The sequence below is a fragment of the Pristis pectinata genome, chromosome 7 (assembly GCF_009764475.1).
Source record: "Pristis pectinata isolate sPriPec2 chromosome 7, sPriPec2.1.pri, whole genome shotgun sequence".
Lineage (NCBI taxonomy): Eukaryota > Metazoa > Chordata > Chondrichthyes > Rhinopristiformes > Pristidae > Pristis > Pristis pectinata.
In genome coordinates this window covers 65,196,886-65,219,223 of record NC_067411.1, presented here as the reverse complement: position 1 = coordinate 65,219,223, position 22,338 = coordinate 65,196,886, and the positions used below count along the sequence as shown (strand labels likewise).

At 37.5% G+C, this 22,338-nt stretch overlaps 1 protein-coding gene and 1 long non-coding RNA gene across 4 annotated transcripts in view; one reads left to right on the top strand and one right to left on the bottom strand.

The window, feature by feature from the left end:
* LOC127572962 (uncharacterized) overlaps window positions 1–2,430 on the bottom strand; it is a 77,810-nt gene extending 75,380 nt beyond the window's left edge. Inside the window, exon 1 of the long non-coding RNA XR_007956717.1 lies at window positions 2,317–2,430. This is a non-coding gene — a long non-coding RNA (uncharacterized LOC127572962). The remainder of the gene's footprint in view (window positions 1–2,316) is intronic.
* Window positions 2,431–8,101: 5,671 nt separating this feature from the next.
* Window positions 8,102–22,338, top strand: part of smarca2 (SWI/SNF related, matrix associated, actin dependent regulator of chromatin, subfamily a, member 2) — a 111,593-nt gene continuing 97,356 nt past the window's right edge. Inside the window, exons 1-2 of one of the 3 annotated variants that reach the window (XM_052019371.1) lie at window positions 8,102–8,330; window positions 16,034–16,295. In XM_052019371.1, coding sequence (XP_051875331.1) covers window positions 16,068–16,295 — 228 coding nt within the window. In that variant the 5' untranslated portion in view covers window positions 8,102–8,330; window positions 16,034–16,067. Of the gene's footprint in view, window positions 8,331–8,571; window positions 8,796–16,033; window positions 16,296–22,338 lie in introns of those variants that run through there. The other 2 variants (XM_052019372.1, XM_052019370.1) reach the window with 2 other exon arrangements.

Genomic DNA, 22,338 nt, shown 5'->3' with positions numbered 1-22,338 from the left:
CTTCTACAAGATCACTGTTAGCGCATATTGTACTATCAGCCAAACCAACTTCTATTAAGCAACATTGATGTGCCTTGTCCAAACGTTTTCTATTAATTTTAATTATATTGCATGTTTTCCATACCTAAATCTATAGTTTGGCCTAACATTAAGGTGCTAGATATAACAAGAAATTAACATGTGAAGATGTTTGTTCTACATTGGCACAATAAGGCAGGCAGCTCCAATATCTTGGACCAGGAGGCAGAGCCATCTGCCACAACTAAATGGCAAACCTAAGAAGAAAACAGACTAAGTTCATATGATTAAACCAATCTTGGGTTAGCCGGAATCAGGAAGAGAATCTGAACAAATGTGATAGGAAGTTTGACCATAAAACAAAATGAACACTGCCCCCTTGAAACTCACATTGGAAAGAAAATCAAGATGCTCATAAGCACAATAAAACAAGACGTACATACATGAAGGGACATCCAATTATGATCACCATTCCTGATGTATATTGTCCACTGCTGTCAATGCTATATCTGGCTCCATTATGACCCACTCTTTTCGCATTATTACAAATATCAGATAGAAAACCATGTCAGTATTGCAATGATACTATTCCTAGTAATAACATGCACCCAGGAAACAAATAAATCCATGTAAAAAGCATCACAATAGGTTGGCAGAGACCCAGGAGACTTGCAGCTCAAAAAAGAGCCTGAAGAAGTTAGACTAAAGGTGCAGTGCCTTTTCAAGCATAACTTAAGCTGCAGATGTATCTGTCATTCAATCACTTCTGTAGAAGGATTAGATAACTAAATTGTACAGAAGCATTGATGGAACTTGGGAACTTAGAAATTATTGAAGGGATTGTCAGTGCAAAGGACATGATACTTATTTTATGGTCGGGTGTAAGGAATACATCAATGCTACACCACTACCACCTTCTCTTGGCTCCCTCCTGTAAATGTTATTTAGCACTTTATTTCAGGTATTTTCCAATATTACAAAACCTAATGTCACACAATCTTAAAAGGCAAGAAGCAAATTTTTAATCATTTTAAATACAAAATAAATGTCACCACATGTAATTCAGCTTTACAGGCTCGATTTACTTTCATTAGGAATCTAACCTCAGATATATCATGTTAACTTATATAATGTTAAATGTTTCAGTTCCGGTCTTAAATTATCTTAACCAGCAGTTAAAATTTACATTACATTACATTTAAAAGATCATGCCTGTTCTTAACTAATGGAAGTGAGGTGCAGACAGGAAAATAATCCAAACTGAGGGGAAGCTGACTTAGCTACCCTACATAATGAAATTTAATTTTTAATTAGTTATAGGAAAGATAATGGAGAATCAACATCATTGAAACAGAAATGTCAGAGTATATTAACAAATTGCCTCACAATGATGCTATACCAAAAATGTAAATTGGATGCAAAGGCTTGAACTGACTACTGGGCAAAATGAAGGGAGACTACCTTCTTCAAACAGTCTCATATAAATTAGACTTTGGTGCCACGATCAGCAAGACCAAGTTTTGAGTAAGAGCTATACTAAAAACTTGATCAGATTTGACCTAAGCTGAATTTCTTTCCTCAAACCTCCTCCAGCAATAAGGCAACTTACTTTCACATCATGGATCTCCATCGTGCCTCAGACCAGGTGATGATGAAATCCTCATCCGTGCTTCTTGTACTCCACTGTTCCAATGCTCTCCTGGCTTGCAAATTCTGCCACCCATCCTGACTTGTACTTATCACTGCTGTGCTTACTGACATACATTAGTTCCCACTTCAAATTTAAAATTTTGAACCCTGCATTTCAATCTCTAGCTTTATAATCCTTTCCAACCCTTTCAGAGCTCTGCATTCATAAGAAATAGGAGTAGCAAGAGACCTACTCCACCATTCATCAAGACCTTGGCCAATCTTTCATTTCAGTGCCATTTTACTGCACTACATATCTGTTGATTCCCTTAATGCCCATGAATCTCTTGATCTCTGTTTTAATTGAACATAATGACTGAGCTTCCACAGCTGTTAAAGGGTAAGGAATTCCAAAGGTTCACCACCCTCTGAGTTAAGAAATTTCTCCCCTCTCAGGCTTAAAAAAACCTACACCTTATTCTCAAACTGTGCTCCCTGGTCCTAGGCTCCTTGTTCAGGGAAAGCATCCTCACTTCATGTACCTTATCAAGCTCTTTATGAACTTTGTAAGTTTAACAAGGATTTTCTCTCATCCTTCTAAACTCTAAAGAATATGGTCCTACCCAATCTCTCCTCATATGGCAAACCAACCATTCCTTCAATTCTTACCTTGTGAACATTAGATTCCCTCTCTACTTCACTATCCTCCTTTAAGACTTAAATCTTGTCTGTCTTCATAGTTCCTTGTGTGGCTCAGTGTCAATTATGTCTCATGACTTTCCTGTAAAGTACATTGGAATATTTTATTATATTGAAGGTATGAATAAATACAAAATGCTTGTCTGTTCATCAACACTGGAACTTGCAAGCATTTAATTTTAAAATCTTAACTTATAAGGTTAGAAATTAGTGCTGGTGGTAACAGTGGTCAGATACTTTACATATTGTGTGCTTCTCTCTATTCATTTTTTAAAGATAATTATTAATCTATTTACAATAAACATCTACTCATCCAAAATATTGGATGGAGGAATACCACAAGGATATCCATGAACAATTTTACCAACAGCAGTTTAATTCTATGAACAGTAATCAAATGGACTAGAAATAAATTTAATTACCTGCTGTATACATTGGACAAATGTACACAAAAATGTGGCTTGCAAGAACAGGTATGGTAAGTTGTCAGTCTGAATTTTTCAATTTATTATGTTGTTATTGAATCATTTCATACTTTACACTCCTGGCAGATGTTGCTTGATATGAAATGCATGACTTGGACTATCTCTATTTTTTGCACCATAACGAAGGAAATAATCACAATGCATAAACATAACAGAAAATAGCTTTGAAAGTTATGAAATGCAGTTGCTTGCAATAATCCACTCACAAGCAAATCAAAAATCTACATGATAAACCTTGGTGGTTTAACATAACATGAGAACATAAGAAGTAGGGACAGTAGACCATCTGGCCCTGCATGTACCCTCCTCTATTCATCAACATGATGACTGAATTCTACCTTAGCACCATCTTACCTCCATAATCCTTGATTCCCATTAACATCCAGAAATCTGTTTTTAATAAACTCGAGGATTGACCTTCACAGTCCTCCAGGTTAGAGAATTCTATTGATTCGATATCTGCTGAATGAAGAAATTTTTCCTCATTTTGGTCCTAAACAACTTACCCCTTATTCAAAGACTATGATTCCTGGTTCCAGATTCCTATTTAACCAGTAGGAATCTTATAAGTTTCAATGAGATCTCATCTCATTTTACTAAACTCAAGAGAATGGAGGCCTAGTCTACTCAACGTCTCCTCTTTCAGCAAACCCACCATCCCTTGAACCAGACTAGTCAATCTTTGCTGCATTCCCTCTATGGAAACTGCATTCTTAACAATTCCTTTTCTGGGCAACATGCAGTGACTAGAAGGGTACTGCAGGGATCAGTTCTTACCCCCACCTATTCACCATATACATCAATGATGTGGATGAGAAAACTAAATGCAACATTTCCAATAAAAATAAAAATGCTGGAATACTCAGGTCAAGCCACATTTCTGAAAAGAGAAATAGTCAACGTTTCAGGTCTGAGACCCTTTGTCAGAACCAACGACCTAAAACATTGACTCTCTTTCTCTTTTCAGAAATGCTGCCTGACCAGCTGAGTATCTCCAGCATTTTCTATTTTTATTCAGATTTCCTGCATTGTCAGTTTTTTTTATTGTCATTTACCATAACATTTCAAGTTTGCAGACAACACGAGACTGGGGGAGAATGTGAGCAGCGAGGAGGATGCAAAGAGGCTCCAAAGTGACTCAAACATTGGTAAGTACATGGCAGATGCAGTATAACTTGTATAAATCTGAGGTTATCTATGGTGGTTCTAAAAATAGAATGGCAGATTATTATCTGAATGATGATAGAATGGGAAGGGAGGAAGTGTAAAGAGACCTGGACATCATCATACACCAGTCACTGAAAGCAAGCACTCTAATACAGCAAGCATTTAGGAAGGCAAATAGTATATTGGTCTTCATTGCAAGAGATTTTAAATACAGGAACAAGGATAACTTTTAACAGTTGAACAGCACCTTGATGAGATCCTATTTGTAGTTTAGTGTGCAGTTTTGGTCACCTTATCTGAGGAAGGGCCAACAGCAATTTACGAGACTGATTCCAGGAATGGCAGGACTGACAAATAAGGAGAGATTGGAGTGATTAGTTGATACTCACTTGAGTTTAGAAGAATGAGAGGGTTTCTCATTGTCACCTATAAAATTGTAAAAGGACTAGATAGATTAGATGCAGGGAGGATGGTTGCACTGTCTGGGATGTCCCAAACCAGGGGTCACAGCCTCAGCAGATAAGATATGCCATTTAGAACCACAATCAGGGGAAATTTCTTCACTAGAGTGTTGAACCTGTGGAATTCTCTACAACAGAGAGCAGTGGAGACCAAGCCATTAAACATATTCAAGAATAAGGTAAATATATTCCTTAATGCTAAAGGAATAAAAGAACAGGATACTGTGGATGATCAACCATGATCATGTTGAATGGTGGAGCAGGCCCAAAGGCCTAAAATTTGCTTCTGCTCCTATCTTCTATGTTTCAAGATTTCTTAGCCAAGGAAACCAAAACTATAGTCAATACTCCAGGTGTGATCTTACCAAGACCCTATACAGTTGCAGTAAGACTTAGTAAGGTAATTTAAAGAAAATACATTTTATGACAGATAACTTCTTTGAGCACTAATTGTCAACCCATCTATAACCATCAGTTTATCTGTTGGTAAAACTGGAGAAAGTAATCTCCCAATTGGCTCTGTTCAATCTACTTCCGATAGCTTTAAGTCCTGCCTTTTAAATGACCTGATTTATTCTACAAGTCAACAATCCTATTCCCCAGGCTCAAGTTCTGTTCTTCAAACAATCTGGGTTTGACACCCTCCAGTGTCTACTTCTATCTGATTGAATTGGTTGATGTTGATAATAACCACCCAGTAAAAAAAAAGCTCATTTTTCTTGTGAAGGTAACAACCTGACAAATGGGTTGAAGCCTGTCTGTCATTTCCAACAGTAATAGTTGGGATTATGATACTGGCAGAAAACTACAAATAGCTTTCAAAGATCTTGAACATTTTCTGTAATTTATTCAAAAGGGACCACTGAAGCAGCACATAAATTCTGAATCATTTTAACGGTAACTGCAAATAACTTTTTGAAAGACAATTTTTTGTTTAAAGTTTGACATATCAACAATATATACACATGGTACACTTGATAGGATAACAAATGGTAACATACAGTATGTTGTACATTTTAATAAATTTATGAATTTAAATAAGCAATAAATTGCAGGCAGAAAGATAATCAAAAGAAATTTTATGTTAATAGGTTAACTAAGAAAAGTTGATATTAGCAGTCTCGCTTTACTGGAAATGAAGTTAAAATGGAATATATTTTGAGATTCAGCAGTCCAGACAGGATTTATGGATAGGAAATTGGAAATTTATATTTCAGTTTTATAATGAAAGGCTTCTCTACAGATTCCACATTATCTGCTTAATTTTTCTTACATTTTATATCAAGTTAAAATGAGTATACAGTACAGAATTGGACCATTTAGCCCAGATGGTCTCTACTGGCCTTTGTGGTCCATTCGAACTTTTTCCTACTCTATTGCATTCAACATCATCATATCCAATTATTCTTTCCTCTGTCTGTGCTTACCTCATTTTCCCTTAAATATATCTGTGGCATTGGTCTTAGTTTCTCCACATAGTAGTGAATTCTGCATTGGGGTAAGTAGGTTTCACCTGAATTTTTTTATAAGCTCATTGAAGGCCATCTTATATTAATAAACTCTAGCTTTTGACCTCTACATTTTCCCCATCTGCATTATCAAAGCCTTTCATTAGCTTAAAGACTTTGATCATGTCAATCCCGCCCGCCCCAAGTGAATCAGGTCAGCCTCCTCTTCTAGAATGTATATATCAGTTTTGTGAATTTTTTCTTGCTCCTTCACCAATTCTCCTGTATCCATTCATACAATTATAAAGATCAGAATTTAAACTTCTGCATTCTTTTCCTTCATTTACTGTAAATAAACTCTCCTGTTACACAGCCTGCTCAAGCCCTCATCTTGTTTATTTAAAAAACAAAATCTCATTAAAAAGCTTATTAGATAACTTATCCTACAGTGATGAATGTTGTTTAATATTCTGCTTTCTTTTAAAATTGTTAATGATGTAGTGAAAGGTTATTCAAAGCTGATTACCCACTCCAGCTAAACCACCAAATAGTGGCCTGGCATACAGGAACACTAGTATGTCGCAATGTGCTATATGAGATGGCCTAGTCTTATGACCATCAAAGAGTTTGGCATAAGGAAACTCATAAAAGACCAGTGCAATATGCTCATAGCACTGGTGAAATGTTCTTTATTAAAAACTTAACACAAAAGCATACGATCAAAATATGTATTTCAACTGAAGTTGCCAATCTTTCAGGATTGCCTAGGAATTAACGAATAATCTAATAGACACTGCTGTGAGAAAATAAGGATTAAAAAAAGTTAAAAGCCTGTGCTCTCTTTTTCATTGCTAGAAACACTTATGTTTATGATTTTATAATATCAAAGACACAAAAATGACCGACATGGCAGGGCATTTGGTGGCAAGATGAATATGTGATGAAATTTTCAGCTGTATTAACTGCAAATCGTTGTTAAATGCTTCATACCAGAGCATTTCATCAAGTCAGTTCTTTATACAAACCACATATATATCCTGTTCATTCAGTAGGGAGCTATTCAGCCCATGACAGTTCTCTAAAAGTGCTGTCTATTTGTTCCACATCCATGTTGTTTCTCTTCTTACTAAAGATTCAATTCTCCTTTAAAAGCTAGTATTGAATTTGCTTCCACCACCCTTGCAATATCATAGATTTTTCCTATATATTATTAACTTAAAGTTCTGCATAAATATCATTCTAACCATGCAAGATATTGTGAAATTTAGAATGCTAACCCATTCCAGGATTGTCAACTCTGGTTGAGTGAATTCCTGCAGTCTATTTCAATTTCATGACCTTGTACCCTTTACTCCTGTCATTGACTGATAGATCTATCACTGTAACCTGATAACTTCCCACCCAGTTTTGAAGTGAATGGGATATTCATGAACACTTTTGTCTAGGAAGATTGTTGTGAAAGGTTTAGGCCATTCAGCCCCTTGAACCTGCTCCATCATTTCATTAAGTTATGGCTGATTTCTACCAATTCCATCTATGCAATATCTGATACTCTTCTCCATCACTAGGATGCTTTTTTGCTGGCAGGCAGTACTTCTGCATTATTTTTATAGCTGATAAATGAAAGTATTACAAAAAAGAAATCTAAAGAATGTTTTTGATGCTTCTATGAATGTTCTCTAGAATAATTTATCAGTGTCCTGGAGATTAATTTACAATTACTGCTGAATCCAGACCAATTCTGGAAGGTTGACACCCCAGACTGAAACTGGAGTAGCTTTAATTCATATTTTGATTTAATGGAAAAGGTTCCTTCTCAATGTTTCTCCACTGATCAGAAAAGAGGCCAGTTTCCTTCCATGTTTGCAAACATCTCTTAATACCTAAACCAGGAATAACTGTAGTGTACATAACCACCATGTGACATACTAGTAAATCTATTTAATTCGTTATTCTTTCAAAGGTAGAAATAAAAATAAATATGAAGAAGGTGGGTGCAAGAGGAAAATGCAGCTACAAGGGAGGGGATAGAACATGGATCTTTTTGCATGGTTTTTATTTAATACAAAACTTATTTTCTACACAAATGCTTGGTTTGTGTTGCTTGCTGAAATTATGGGTGTTGTAAGTACAGTACCCAATGAACTTGCAGCGTAGAGGCGGGATTTCCTGCCAAGCTCGTTGGTGGTGAGCTAGAGAACATAACGAAATAAAAGAAGGAAGAGGATTGCAGGAAAAGGGAAGTTGATGGCTGTCACTTCACCAATGAGAACAACCCTTTGCCACTCAATTAAAAAACTCCTCAAAAAAGGTTACAATATATAAAAAAATAATAAATATATAAGTAAAAGCGCCCCCAACTGTTTTCACAAATTCCGATGCCCTGGAGTGAGTCAGTGAATGAATGAATGCGAGATTGAAGGGTAAGATTTCCATGTTAGCCACAGTTTAATTTTTTTTAGCTGGTTGTTTTTTTTTGAAGTGTGTGTTTAAGCTAAAACTGTTGCAGTTTGAATCTTTATGCACTTTATGGGGTGGAAGAGAGAGAGAGAGGCAACATAGCGTTTGTGAAGCTGGGAGAGTTCTTACCTTTGGCGACTCGGCTCTGCCTTCGAACCAGCGGGGGCCCCGGGAGGGGGGGGTGGGAGAGGGAACGAGCGCCGGGCCGCCGGGGGTCCGCTCGAGCCGCCCGGGCGCGGGGTGGGCGGCGGCTCCACCTCGCGCTTGGGCTTCGCGCGGGCTCCGGCTGTTTCCCTGGCGGCGGGCGCACTGCCCGCCCGTCCGCGGTTAACGCGCGCTCCGGCACCAGGCGCCTCGCTTCGCCCGGGCCCTGCGCTCCGGCACCAGGCGCCTCGCTTCGCCCGGGCCCTGTCTGATTAATGTCGCAGGTTTGTGGAACCACTTCCCGCGCGGGGCGAACCGGCCCTAGGCCGGGGATTTAATATTTCAGCTGCGCGGTGCTCGGCGCCTGCTCTCGAGTATTTCTTTCTCCGGGAAGGTTTTTATTTTCCTAAGGCCTAAAGAGCCGCGGAAAGGCTCCGCGGCCCAGCCCGTGGGTTCGATCCGTGTCTGCGGCCTGCTGAGGCCCAGCCGCTACCAGCGCGGAGTGTTGTCCGGCCTCCGCCATTCCGTCGCCTTTTTGTTGTTCGGGGCCTGGCGGTGCTGATCAATCTCTCCCCGAGCCGAGAGCTTGGAGCAAAGCGGGGCGAAGTTATGTTAAACATGCACCGAACTCCCTGAGGCCAGGCCGTGAGGATTGTTGTAGGTTTGCTTCCCCACCCCCTTTGAAGATTATCTGCTTCGGTTCATGTGTTTGCTTTTCTTTCTGCTGTGCTTGAAAAGCACTTTGACTTTCATTCTATAAGGCTTTTAAACCCGATACAAAAGGTGTCGCCAGCAAGCATAATGTTGGTAGTGACCGATGACCTAACCGTTCTACGTCGGGGGAAAAAAAAGTCTAGGAAAAAGTCAATGTAAAAGTTTCGTAGAAAATGTAGCAGTGCGTAATGTAATATATGTTGGGCTGCGAAGTGGACTGATGCAATCTGGTGATGGAACAGCTGAAGGAATTGTGTTGTATAACTTAGCCTTCATTCATTTTTATTACCATTTTAAACCGCATTGTGGCTCCTTTTTACGGTTATATACGTCTGTACTATAATGGTGTAAAAACCAAAAAAAAGGATTTCAAAATTTATTATATTGATGTTTCTGCTGTTTTATACAATAAAAATGTCTGAGCTTAAACTTCCTTTTTCAAAAGTGTTGGTCATAAATTACTTGAGTCGTTTTTTGTAGCAAACTTGTGATGTTTAGTTACTCAAGATTTTGTTATATTGATGGATAAGAGGTGGAAATGGAGATGAAGTAATCCTGTCTGTTAAATCATTCTCGAGTCTGCTTACTTTGTCTTGATAAATTCTTTCCCCTCTAATCTTGGGGGACTAAATATAAAGTTGGGATCCGAATTCCCATTAATTTACATAAATTATATTGCTAATGCAAAGATCTTGTGTTCTGATTAAATTTGAGTGGATGGATGAGAATGGCACTTTTGAAAACATAAAGGTCTGTAAGATTGAGGAAAACAATATGTAGTAAACATATGTATTAAACATATGTATTAATAGAATTGAGGTTCCTGAATTTCACTTGGAACTCAACGTTTTGGAAATGTCGGTGGTGTAACATTGATTTTAAAATTGCTAGTTTGTTAGGAGCAGAGCCTGCTTTTAAGCATCGAAAAGACTGACGTTATATCATAGCCTGCTTTTTTATTACTGCTGTTGAGGCTGATCTGCCAATAAAATTTAAATATCACAGCTCTTGTTGGTATATGCAGTAACCTTTATTTTTAGCAGTTGTTGTTAATTGCAAATGGGATGCATATGAAATCATGCCACATCCATACCATAATCTATTTGAAATTTTTGTGTACAAAATATTTCAGTGATAAATTTTTAGTGCTAATTGGCAAATTCCAATTGTGCTTAAGATTTTTTTTACTTTTATGCTTTAATGTACAGCATTAGGAGTTTAAACAAAGGTATCTGCTATAAAGAAATTAGAGAGATTTTTGCTCCTTATGAACAGGCAGTGGCGCAGCTGGTACGGCTGATTTCTCACAGCTCCACCATCCCAAGTCCAATCTTGACTTTTAGTGCTGTCTTTGTGGAGTTTGTATGCTTTCTGTTGATTACATGTGCTTCCTTCCAAATCCCAAACATGATGGTTAGTAGGTAAATTGTGTAGGTGGGTCATCGAATCTGGGGAAATTAGATGAGAAAGCAGGGAGAATAGGATTAGTTTAAATGGATATTTGATGATTGAGTTATACAGTGGACAAAAGAGCCTTTTACTGTACTATGTGACTATGCATCTCTCCTGTCTAGTGGGCTTGTGTCATTTTACCTAGTGCCTGGTGGCCCTGTTTTACCTTCCCAACTTTTTAGCAGTTTGATTGAAGTTATAACACAAAGATTAAATCTGTCCCAGGATTTCCTTGAAGGTATGAATCACCACAGACCATTTGGCCCATATTGTACATAACAGAAGAAAAGAACTAAAGCATCTGAGCTCTTGGTTCCCAATTTTGTAGGTTATGGCACTTACCATTTGATTAAATCACCCTTCAGCCGTCTTTGATCCTAAGAATATAGCCCCAGCTCAGACACAATTTCTCATCATAACTAAAATGCTGCAACCCTGGCAACATTCTCCTGAATTTCCTCACCATCCTCTCTTGTGCTATCACATTCTTCCTGGTTGTGTTGACCAGTACTGCTTGCAGGACTCTAGTGGTGGCCAGATGACCAGTGTCTTTTTTTTAAAGTTCTGGTACAACTTTCCTGCTGGAGAATTTAGTTAAAGGGAAATACCCTGTGTGCCTTTGCTATCTTTTTTGATTGCAGTTGGAAATCAACTAAACTGCTGCTGTTGAGGACAATCAAACCGGTAAGCTAAAGCAATTTTGTTTTAAAATCTAGGTCACAAATAATGAAATGCTATATGAGAAAGTCAAATTTAAAAGCAATTGACTGGGACCATGTGTGAAGTTTTGTTCAAAGCTTTAGAAATTTCAGTAGTAATTTGTCATCTGATGCCTAGTTTCAAATTGAAAAGGGAAAAAGTATCCCTGTTGGCATTATAGTACTGAAAGCTGAATACTTTTGACTGGGAAATAATTACTTCAGCAATGTGTATTGTCAATCCAAAGACATTTATAGATACAATTTTGGATTAAAAATCACACTTGGAAAGCGAAAAACAACAGATGCTGGAAATAAGAAATAAAAACAAAATGCTAGAAATACCTCTAGTTGTGTAACAGCTGTGGAGAGAGAACCTGTTAATGTTTCAGGTTAATGACTTTTCATCAGAATCGACAGAAGTTGGAGATGTTTTAAAGATTCAACACCTACCCTTTCACCTTCTCCCTTTCTGCCTTCTAGGGGTCCAAACATTCTTTCCAGCAGAAACAATTCAATTCTACCATTTCCAATTTTAGCATACTGCATTTGGTGATACTCAACATTAGAATAGCCAAATGGAGATTAGGTGACTGCTTTAGAGGACACTTTTGTTCAGTCCTCAAGTGATTCTGAGCTTCCGGTTGCCTGTCATTTTAATTACTCGTGCTGTACTGAGCACTTTTCTTTGGCCTCCTACATTGTTCCAGTGGAACCCAAGCTAAGCTTGAGGAGCAACACCTCTTCTAACTGGGCACTCTACAGACGTCAGGACTCAACAACAATTTCAGACAACCAATTTGTATCAGAATGGGCCAGTTTTGATGAAAGATCTTCACTCTGTTATTTTTAACAATGTTCTCTTTTACAGATATGCTTGAGCTCTGAGTATTTTGAGCATTCTGTTTCAGATTTCCTGTACCTGCAGAGTTTGTATCTTACAGTTCCAGCATTGTTTTTCTTTGTACACTGAGATTTCTAACTTTTCTCAGTTCCTATGAAAGGTCATTAACCTGAAACGTTAGCTGTTCTCGTTGCACAGATGTTGCCTAAACTTTTTTTTGACATACTTGAACTCCTTAACTCTGTGTTTTATCTAACTGGATGGTGCCTATGCTCAGCCTTTTGCCAACATTCCTCACCAAACAATCCTGCAAAAAGTTTAATAGGTAGTGGAAAAAAACACTTTATGTAGCCTTCACTAACATTTTGTTCTAATAATTGGACCAGTAGTGATTGGAGGTATGGGGATGTGAAACCTGGCCTCTTACTGCTATAAACTGCATATTACACTGACCTTTCCAGACAGGACTACAAATTACTTTTGTTCATTGCCCATCCCTCTGGGATTGTCCTTACTAAGTTCTGCTCATGTGTTTTGGATCATAGTTCTAAGATCTATAGCAATTATATCTCCTTGCACAAGTGTAGCTACCCACTGTGTGTGTACCATGATCTATCCTTCATCCTGTTTATAACCCAAATACTAACTTCCATTTGCACACCAATGACACCCAACTGCAGCTTTCTTCTAATTGCCTCAGCTCTTCATTTACCAGTTTTGTTAGATTGCTTACCTAATATTTAGTTTTAGTTGAGTCATCCTTCGGCTGGATGATGGGGAAAAATTAAATGCATTGTCTTCTTCCTTACAATTTTCCCATTTTGTCTGCTGTCTCAAGATGAAGCAAACCATTCATGGCCTTGCTTACTGTTATATTCTATATTCAGCCTACCACAGAAACTGATATAAAAACACCTTTTGCCTGCCCCCCCCACCCCCCTCCTCATCTGACAGTAGTCTCCAGTATGTCTTTGCAGTTCCAAATTTGAATATTCCTATGCTTTTGGCGTCCACTAATGCAGTCCCCTAAACTGCATTCTCCATAAACACTTGGAACGTTCTGTTCATATCCTAACCAACTTGCCCGGTTTACTTTTCTGATCTATTTTGGATCTGCTCTCAGTTTTTCAGATCTAAGATACTTATTCTCTTGATTCATTCCATAGCCTCTTGTGTGTCTCTTGCTCTAAGGTTCCTTATTTGTGTTGATAATGCTTTCAGGAATTAGTTCGCTTTCCATCCATTCTATTCAGACCCTGTGGAAAAACCTATAACTTGCCCACTTTGGCCACCTAATCTCTCCCTTGTTTTGGGATCTCTTCTTTATGCTGCTTGTAAGACTTTTTATTGTTCTATGTAAATGGTTTTGTATGAAACTGTATAAATTCCTGTGTTAGTGATCATAGTGTTGTAGGACTTATTACTAAGCCCCTCATTAGAAAGTTCCTTGCCACCAGTCTATCTAATATGTGTGGCATTTACTGCTATCTATTGTTCTGGTCTTGGTTTTGTGGTTGCATCCTTCTGAATCAGAACTTCATGGGTTTGAGCCCTATTCAGACACTTAAGTGCATAATCTAGCCTGGCAATCTGGCACTGATGGAATAAAATCTGGTATCTTTTGGATGGAATGCGAAACTAATTTCCTGTTTTCTATTCAGATACATGCAAATTATAATTAGAGCGGGGCCTGTCTCTTGGTGTTCTTTTATATATAAAAAAACACCCATTTCATAACCACTATTATCAAACAGTAGTTGGTTGTTCATTGAACTTTGCTTCTGAATGTGATACTGGTTGTTTCAACAGCAGTGTCATAGTTATATTTTGTTGTCATAGTTGAATATATAAAGCACAATATAACTCAAGGGTTTCCAAAGGTATAAATTACTGTGAAAGTTTAATTTTTAAGGAAGTACGTTTGATGATAGGAATACGGAGCTTCCTTTGTAACCATAAAGCTGATGGATTTTTTAAAAATAAATTTCATGCATTTATGTATGCCAGAATATTACGTTTAGAATATTTTTTTTAAGGTGGTTACAACAGTTGCTTATAGATTTGAGGTGCACTGGTGATTACCACTCCAAATTGATCAATTCCATGCAAGCCATTTCCCATCAGCACACCTGGCACTTTATTTGGTTGGGATAGTGGGTGGGGTGTGGACAGAGGTGGTGATGAAAGGTATCAGCTTGGTAACATCACTAATACATCCATTTATTTCACTGCAGGAAGTAGTCTTCTTGTCAGTGGAGTTACTGAGTGAAGGAAAGGATCAAAGCAATTTGTTCTACCTGTTCCTTGGTGCATGTAATTTGTTTTTCTGGTGTTCATTTAGGTTTACTTTAATTTCATGTGATCTATTTTTCTCTGAGAGTAGCCACAATCTACTGGCAGATGAATTAGAAGATACAAATATTAAACTAAACATTTTTAAATAGCATTTGATGACGAGCAAATAATTTGTAGTTCTCCTTGCCAAAATTTAATCTTCCATGTTCCATTGATGTACCTAATCCTTAAAGACCTGAGTTCAGTGCAGAGATGCAACTTTTCACTTCACATTGTAAGGCTGCTATTTGCAGTTTATGATTCTTGAAATAAATTAAAATTTCCTGTGTTATTTTCATGAATGACTCTATATCGAGAAGAATAATCCTCCATTTCATCTTGGTTTTTAATAGATGCAAAATTAGGCTGTATATTGTTAACATTTTCACAGGAAGCTTACTGTTGAATTTTTTTTCCTCTATTCTTCTCTTGAAGATCAGAAATTCAACTAAAAATCAGACAAATTAACAGCTGTTAGTTTGGCAGCTGCTGATTTCAAGTTTTGAATTAAATACTTTTATAGATAGTAAAAGTGCATTCTCTTTATTTGTTCTATTTTGCTGAATATCTCACTTTTATTAACTTAACAGCAGGCTGGAACTGTCAAAAGTGATGCCTCTCCAAGCAATTGCTAGGATACTGTAATGAGGATGTTGTTTTCATTTCATATACATACTATAGAAAATATTACATATTGTAGTCGTGCAAACCTTAAAATCTACATCTGTCTTTGGTTCTGTTTGGCAAACATTTTTATTGTTTTATTGATCTCATTTTCTGAAATTTTGTTAATCAAATGTACAATTTTGCACTTTTCTTGGAAATATCAAAAGAGCCTTGGGGCTCTGGTAGCAATCGGGAATAAAATAGATAAAGATAATTTCTAGATCTGCTTCAGAGCTTGCCAAGGAAAAAAAATCATTTCAGAAATGACAGCCCTCATGTCTTGTGCGTATATTTTTGCCAGCAACACTATTTTTTCTGTTTTCTCGAATATGAAATTGTGGGTAGTCTAGCATGAAAGCACAGATGTTGGTATGCATAATGTAGGTAGAACTGTGCAGTCTTCTATACTGTGCAGTTTATGCAGAGGAAATGGACACATTAGACAAATGCAATTTGATAGTGTTAGTGTAAAATGGCACTTGTAAGGTTGCTTTTGTCATTTTGCCATCTATTTTTCACAAACAGATTTCTTGTGACAAAATCAGAAGTTGTGTAATAATTGCTATGGAATGATTATTCAATGGACCATTTTTGGGAACATAAGGAACCATGAGTAGTTTCAAAAGCTTTCTGTTCTTGTGCACATGTTTCTTTTTTGGATCTCAATGCAGAACAGGCAGTGAGATGTCTTTCAAAAATATTATTGCTTTGCCATTTGAGTAATTGAATTTGGAGGACAGAAGGAAGTTGTTCATTATAAAATAGATATTTTGCTACTTTGAGTTTATTTTCCAATCCTTTTTCTTTTTGATAGAATTTCTTCAAGTCAACAAGCAAAACTGGCATAGATGTCGACGCCTACAGATCCCACTGGTGGGATGCCTCATCCTGGGCCATCTCCAGGACCAGGTCCATCTCCCGGACCAATTCTAGGCCCAAGTCCAGGACCAGGACCATCACCAGGCTCTGTACATAGTATGATGGGTCCAAGTCCAGGACCATCGAATGTAACTCATTCAATGCCATCCCAAACTTCAAGTGAGTTCCAGCAGGATAGCATGCACCAGATGCACAAGGTAATGATGTCTAAAGAATATCAAAAATATTACTTCTATTTAATGTGAACAAGCTTAAAATGTGTTGAGATTTTTAAGTAGTGCAATTCTTACTAAAGATTGGACCTGTGTATTTCTGAAAAGAATTTGGCTTTTCTGTATTGATTCTGACAGACCCGTGTATTTCTTTTTAAGAAAAACAATTCTCCTTTGTTTTGGGTTTGCAGCATGTGTTTTCCTCATCTATTGGGTTTGACTTTTTTGTGTATAGCAAAATACAGCACAAGATCCACTGTTAAATGCATATTTGTATCCCAGCTAGTGCATTTAAAAGTAAAAGAAATATTTACATGGAGTTAAACTGAACATTGAATAGCAGCATGGAATTCTAAAGAGAAGGCTATGGTTACCAACCTTGTTGAATACTTTGAGAAGGTAGCTGAAAAGGTAAGTAAGAGTAATGCATTTGAATTTTCACAAGTCCTTTAGGTATTGCTTAAGAGGGTAATGATGCGGGTCAAAATGCATGAGCCATGAGGCACGTAGCAGAATAGATTGCAAGCTGACTATGAAACAGGAAAACCTGAGTGGACCAGCAGAAGTCCTGAAGTGGTATTATGTAAGGATTAGTGATTGGACTGCAATTACTGTCTGGAATTAAGAAGGGTAAGAGATGATTTTTATCGATTTATAATGGATGAAGGGAATCTATTTGCACTAGTACATAGTTACTTTTTGGCTGGTGGGTGGGAATTACTCCTGCATTCCAAGAGGTAGGGTTTTGATAATTCTTCCTCAAATAACATTCAGTGCTAGATAAATTTAGCTTTTAAATCAAATTTGGATAATTTGATTTAAGAAAATTTATTAAGAGATATGAGTAGAGGTGGCTTAACGTCACAAATCAGCCATGATCTCATAAAATGTTGAAATAGATTCCGTGGGTATAATAAACTGCAGTTATATCTATACTTACCTTTTACATAAACCATGTGGATTCTGGATTCAGAATTGCAATTTCAAAATTTGCTGATGGCTCTACATTGGTAAGTGCATTATCTGTGTTTATACAGGATGGAGTTGTAACAAAATATAGGGAGTCTTTAATAAGCATGTAGAATGGCTGTCTAATTGACAGACACCAAAGTAGATAAGTGAGGTAGATTTTGATAGGGAAAAATGGGATGGCATATTTCTTGGAAAGTAAGTGCCTAAGTAGGATGGAGGATTTGAGGGATCCAAGGAAATGGATAACAAATGACAAATGAAGCAGCACAATGAAAAGGCAAGAAGCTGAGATTCATTTGTTGAATGACAGAACTGACAAATGAAAGTTGTATTTTAGGACCTTGGTTGGAACATGTTTGAAGTACTGTGAACAGTTCAAGTCTGTATGTTGTAAGCAAGACTAAGCTCCTGGAAATGTACAAGATTTGCTAGAACCAAGAGCTTTTTGTCAGGAAATACTGAACTTTCCCCCATTATTTCTGGGAAGAGATGAGGGATGACCTGATATGGTTGCACAAAAGTGCAGAGGCAGATAAGGTATGTGTACTTCTGGAAGCTGTGGGCCATAAATATGCAAATTGCTAATAAATCCAGTAGGAAATTAGGGGGAAGGTGTAGTTTGGGCAATAATTACAGATGCTTTAAGGGAAGGCTATATAAATACATGGAGGAAGGGCGGGGGGCAAGATGAGCATTTGATGAGGATAGTACAGCAGTGGTAGGAGGCTTGTTTGGAACATTACTGCTGGAGGAAATTACTGTTAAGACTGTTGATAGGGGATGCATAAGGTATCACTATATGCAGATGACCTGTTACTTTATATCTCTAACCCTGAGAAATCCATTCCTGCAGCATTATCACTGCTTGCTCAGTTTAGTGTTTTTTCTGGTTGTAGATTAAATCTTAATAAGAGTGAGTTTTTCTCATTAAATATGCAAGTCCCAATCTATAGGCAATTACCATTTAGATTAGTGACTGATTATTTTACTTATTTGGGTGTTAAAATTACCAAGAAGCATAAGGATTTATTCAAAGTTAACTTTTTGCCCTTAATCGATCATGTTAAACAATTGCTTACTAAATGGTCCCCATTGTCTCTGTCATTGATTGGTCGAATTAATGCAGTTAAGATGAATATTTTACTAAAATTTTTGTATTTATTCCCGGCAGTTCCAACCTTCATCTCAAAATCCTTTTTTGATACTATTGATTCTAAAATTCTTTCATATGTATGGAGAATAAAAACCCATGGTTAAGTAAGAAATATTTACAGAAATTAAAGAAGGATGGTGGTATGGCTTTACCTAACTTTAGATTTTACTACTAGGCAATTAATATTAGCTATTTAATTTTTTGGACACAAGATTTAGATGTAATTCAATGTCCCCAATGGGTGTATCTTGAGCATGAGTCTGTGCAAGGGTTTTCATTTGCTTCTACTTTAGGAGCCTTGCTCCCTTTTGCACTTACTAAATTGAGTAAACAAATGATTAACCCAATAACTAAACATACAATACGAATATGGTTTCAATTTCGTAAATTTTTTGGATTGAATAAATTCATTTTATCAAGTCCTATCCAACTTTTTGCTTTCAACCATCCAGAATTGATTTAGCTTTCCCTTTATGGAAAATGAAGGGAATAACATGCTTTCGTGGTCTATTTATTGATAATTGTCTTTTGAACAGTTGTCTAATAAATACAATTTGCCTAGATCACATTTTTTTCGATATTTACAGATTAGACATTTTTTAAAAGTTATTTTACCTACTTTTCCGATACCACATAAAATTGAAATTACAGAAAAAATTTTAGGTTTTAATCCTTATCAGAAGGGCTTGATAGCAATAATTTATGATCTAATTATGAAAATATGTCTAGAGACACTTGATAAAATTAAGAATGATTGGGACAAAGAACTTCAGATAGTTTTACCTATAGAGACATGGAAGAAAATTCTCCAATTAGTTAATACATTGTCAATGTGTGCTAGACATTCTTTGATACAGTTTAAGGTGGTTCACAGGACTCGTATGTCTAAGGATAAGTTAGCCCCTTTTTATCACCATATAAATCCTATATGTGACAGATGTAATTTGGAGGTGGCTTCCCTGACACATGTTTTGGTCCTGCCCTCTTTTGGAAAAATATTGGAAAGATTTTTAATATTATTTCAATTGTATTGAATATTGATTTACAACCTCATCCTATCACTGCAATTTTTGGGTTACTAGTGATGGATTCTGGCCATCTATCTGCTTCAGCTTGTCGTATGATTGCATTTGTTTCATTAATGGCCAAGAGATCCATTCTACTTAAATGGAAGGATCCTATACCTCCTACCACATTTCAATGGTTTTCTCAAACTATAATGTCTTTAAACTTAGAAAAAATTAGGAGCGGTACTGTTGATCTTTCGCTTAAATTTGAGGAAATTTGGAGTCCATTTATTCAGTATTTCCATATGATGTAAGCAGACCTTTTTCAAATCCCTTTCAGTAACCTTTTATTTGAATATAGAGGAGAGGAGTTAATGACATAATAATGTTTTTTAACCGAAGAAATAACAGCCCAGCTCTTTTTTTTGAAGTTTTTGGTTTGCTTTTGATTATTATTTTTTTTAATTTTTGGGTTTCTTTTCATATAATCAAATTTCTTTTCAAATGCTTTTGTATCATGCTCACTTAGTAAGAGATTGGGAGGTTCAGATCATATATTTTACTCCCTGTGTTTGTATATGTCAACTGTTATTATTGTAATCCTGATCTCTTTGCACCATGTGTATAATCACTATTGCTATGTGTATTAATTTGAAATTTAATAAAAAGATTGAAAAAGAAAGAGAGACTGTTGATAAGCACATTGGAAATCAGTTTCACCACAAAATCAGTTGCTCATCCTGATCAAATTAATTCCCATCCAATTTTGATTAATAATGCCAGTTCTTGGGTTCAAGTATTTTGTGTGTCATTAACCTGACATGCAGCTTTTAAGTGTTTTACATTTCTTGGGTAAACCCTAGGGATGACTTGCTTTCTGTGATGGCTAATGAGGCCATTGTGGAAATGGAAGGTACATACTTATGGGTGCACACACACAGTGCTGTGGTCCCCTCCCTCTGCTTGTAGAGGGCTTCACAAGGAAGCTGAGAGTGGAGCAGCAGTGGGCCATTCATCCCTGTGCCATTTTCCAGCACCATTACTATATGCCTTGATTCCTTTTCTATTCGGATATCTTTGATCTCTGTTTTGAGTGAACTCAGTGACCGAGCCTCCACAGCTTTCCAGGATAAAATTCTGTAAGTTTACCATTCTGAGTGAAGAAATCTTTCTTCATCTCCATCTTAAATGGCCTATCTCTTATTCATCAACAGTGCCCTTGGTCCAGGACTCCTCACACAGGGGAAGCATCGTCCCTACATCCATCCTGACAAGCCCTTGAACAATTTAGCCAGTTTCAATGAGAGAGAGAGAAACAAAGAAAGCAGGAGTAGGCTATTCAACTTTTCAAGTCTTATTGCACCACACAGTATCATCATGCTTATCATTTACTTCAGTACCCTGTTCCTGCTTTGTCTCCACATCACTTGAGCCCTTTTGCATAAAACACACACACACACACACACACTCCTTGAAAATATTTAATTGCTAGACTTCCACTGTTCTCTGTGGTAGGGAATTCCACAGGTGCACATCCTCTGGATGAAGAAATTTCTCCTGATTTGTGCTTTTAAATGGCATGCCCCAAATGCTGAGGCTGTGACCCCCTGGTTTGAGACTTCTCCAGCCATTGGGACCATTCTCTCTGCATCTTGTTAGTTTAGTTCTAATAAAGCTTTTGTGGCGACTCACCGTCTAGTCGGGCGAACTGGCTCGGCAGTCGGGTCGCGCGGCGTCAGAGCGACGAGGCCCAAGATGGCGGCAGGCCTCGTCTTTCCGAGCGACGGGGAGAACCCGCGCGCGGGAAAGTCCTGATGACGTAGGACTTACGTCATTGCCGGTTGTTTTGGGCAGGAACATTCTCCCTTAAAGGGCCCGCGCAAGGCGGGAAAATAAACCAGTTCTGTTTGGCAATCCTCCGAGTAGAGTCTTGTTTTATTCCGCGGTAGCAACCGCTACACTTTATGGATTTTTGAGATCCCCTCTCATTCTTCTAAATGCTAGTGAATATGTGACTAATCCATTTAGTCTTTGTATGTCAGTCCTGCCATCCCAAGAATCAATTTACTAAATCTTCTTGCACTTTCTCCATGGCAAGAAGATCCTTCCTCAGATAAGGAGACCAAAATTAACTACGGAACTTCAGATGGGGTCTTCTGGTACAACTGCAGCGCAATATCATCACTCCGATACCTAAACCCCTTTGCAATGAAGGCCAGTGCCCTGATCTTGTTAAGTATCTCCCTTTCTCATTTCTAACATCATTGAGGTAATAATGTCTTTTCTAGAGACAAAATGGATAACCTGACATTTATCCCTTCGTACTGTATCTGTCAAGCATTTGCCCCTTGCCCAACTTGTCCAAGTCGCTTCAGAACCTCTCTCCATCTTCCACATGACTCCTAAATTTCAACCTATTGCCCTCAACTTTGTGTCACCTGCAGACTTGGAAATGTAATATTTAGTTTCCTCATCCAAATTGTTGATTGTTGTGTATAGCTGAGGCCTAAACACTGATCCCTGTACCCCATTAATCACTGCTTGCAACCTAAATGAAGATCCATTTATTTCTGCCAGTCAATCAATTCTCAATCCACGGTGGAAAATTACCCCCCATCCCATGTGCTTTAATTTTGACACTAACCTCTTATATGGGATCTTGTCAAAAGCCTTCCGAAAATCCAAACACACCACTAATTTCTGCTATCTATTCTACTTGTCACACTAATCAGAACTCTGGGCTATAGATCAGGTAGGTTCTTGGGATCTTGGCTTTCAAGCTCACCAACTTCTTGTCAAAAAAATTATATTCGAGTTGACGTGATTAGTCGGAGGATGCCTTTGCTTAGAATTCTCTGCTGTACACACAGGTTTTGATAAATATGAAGAAATAACT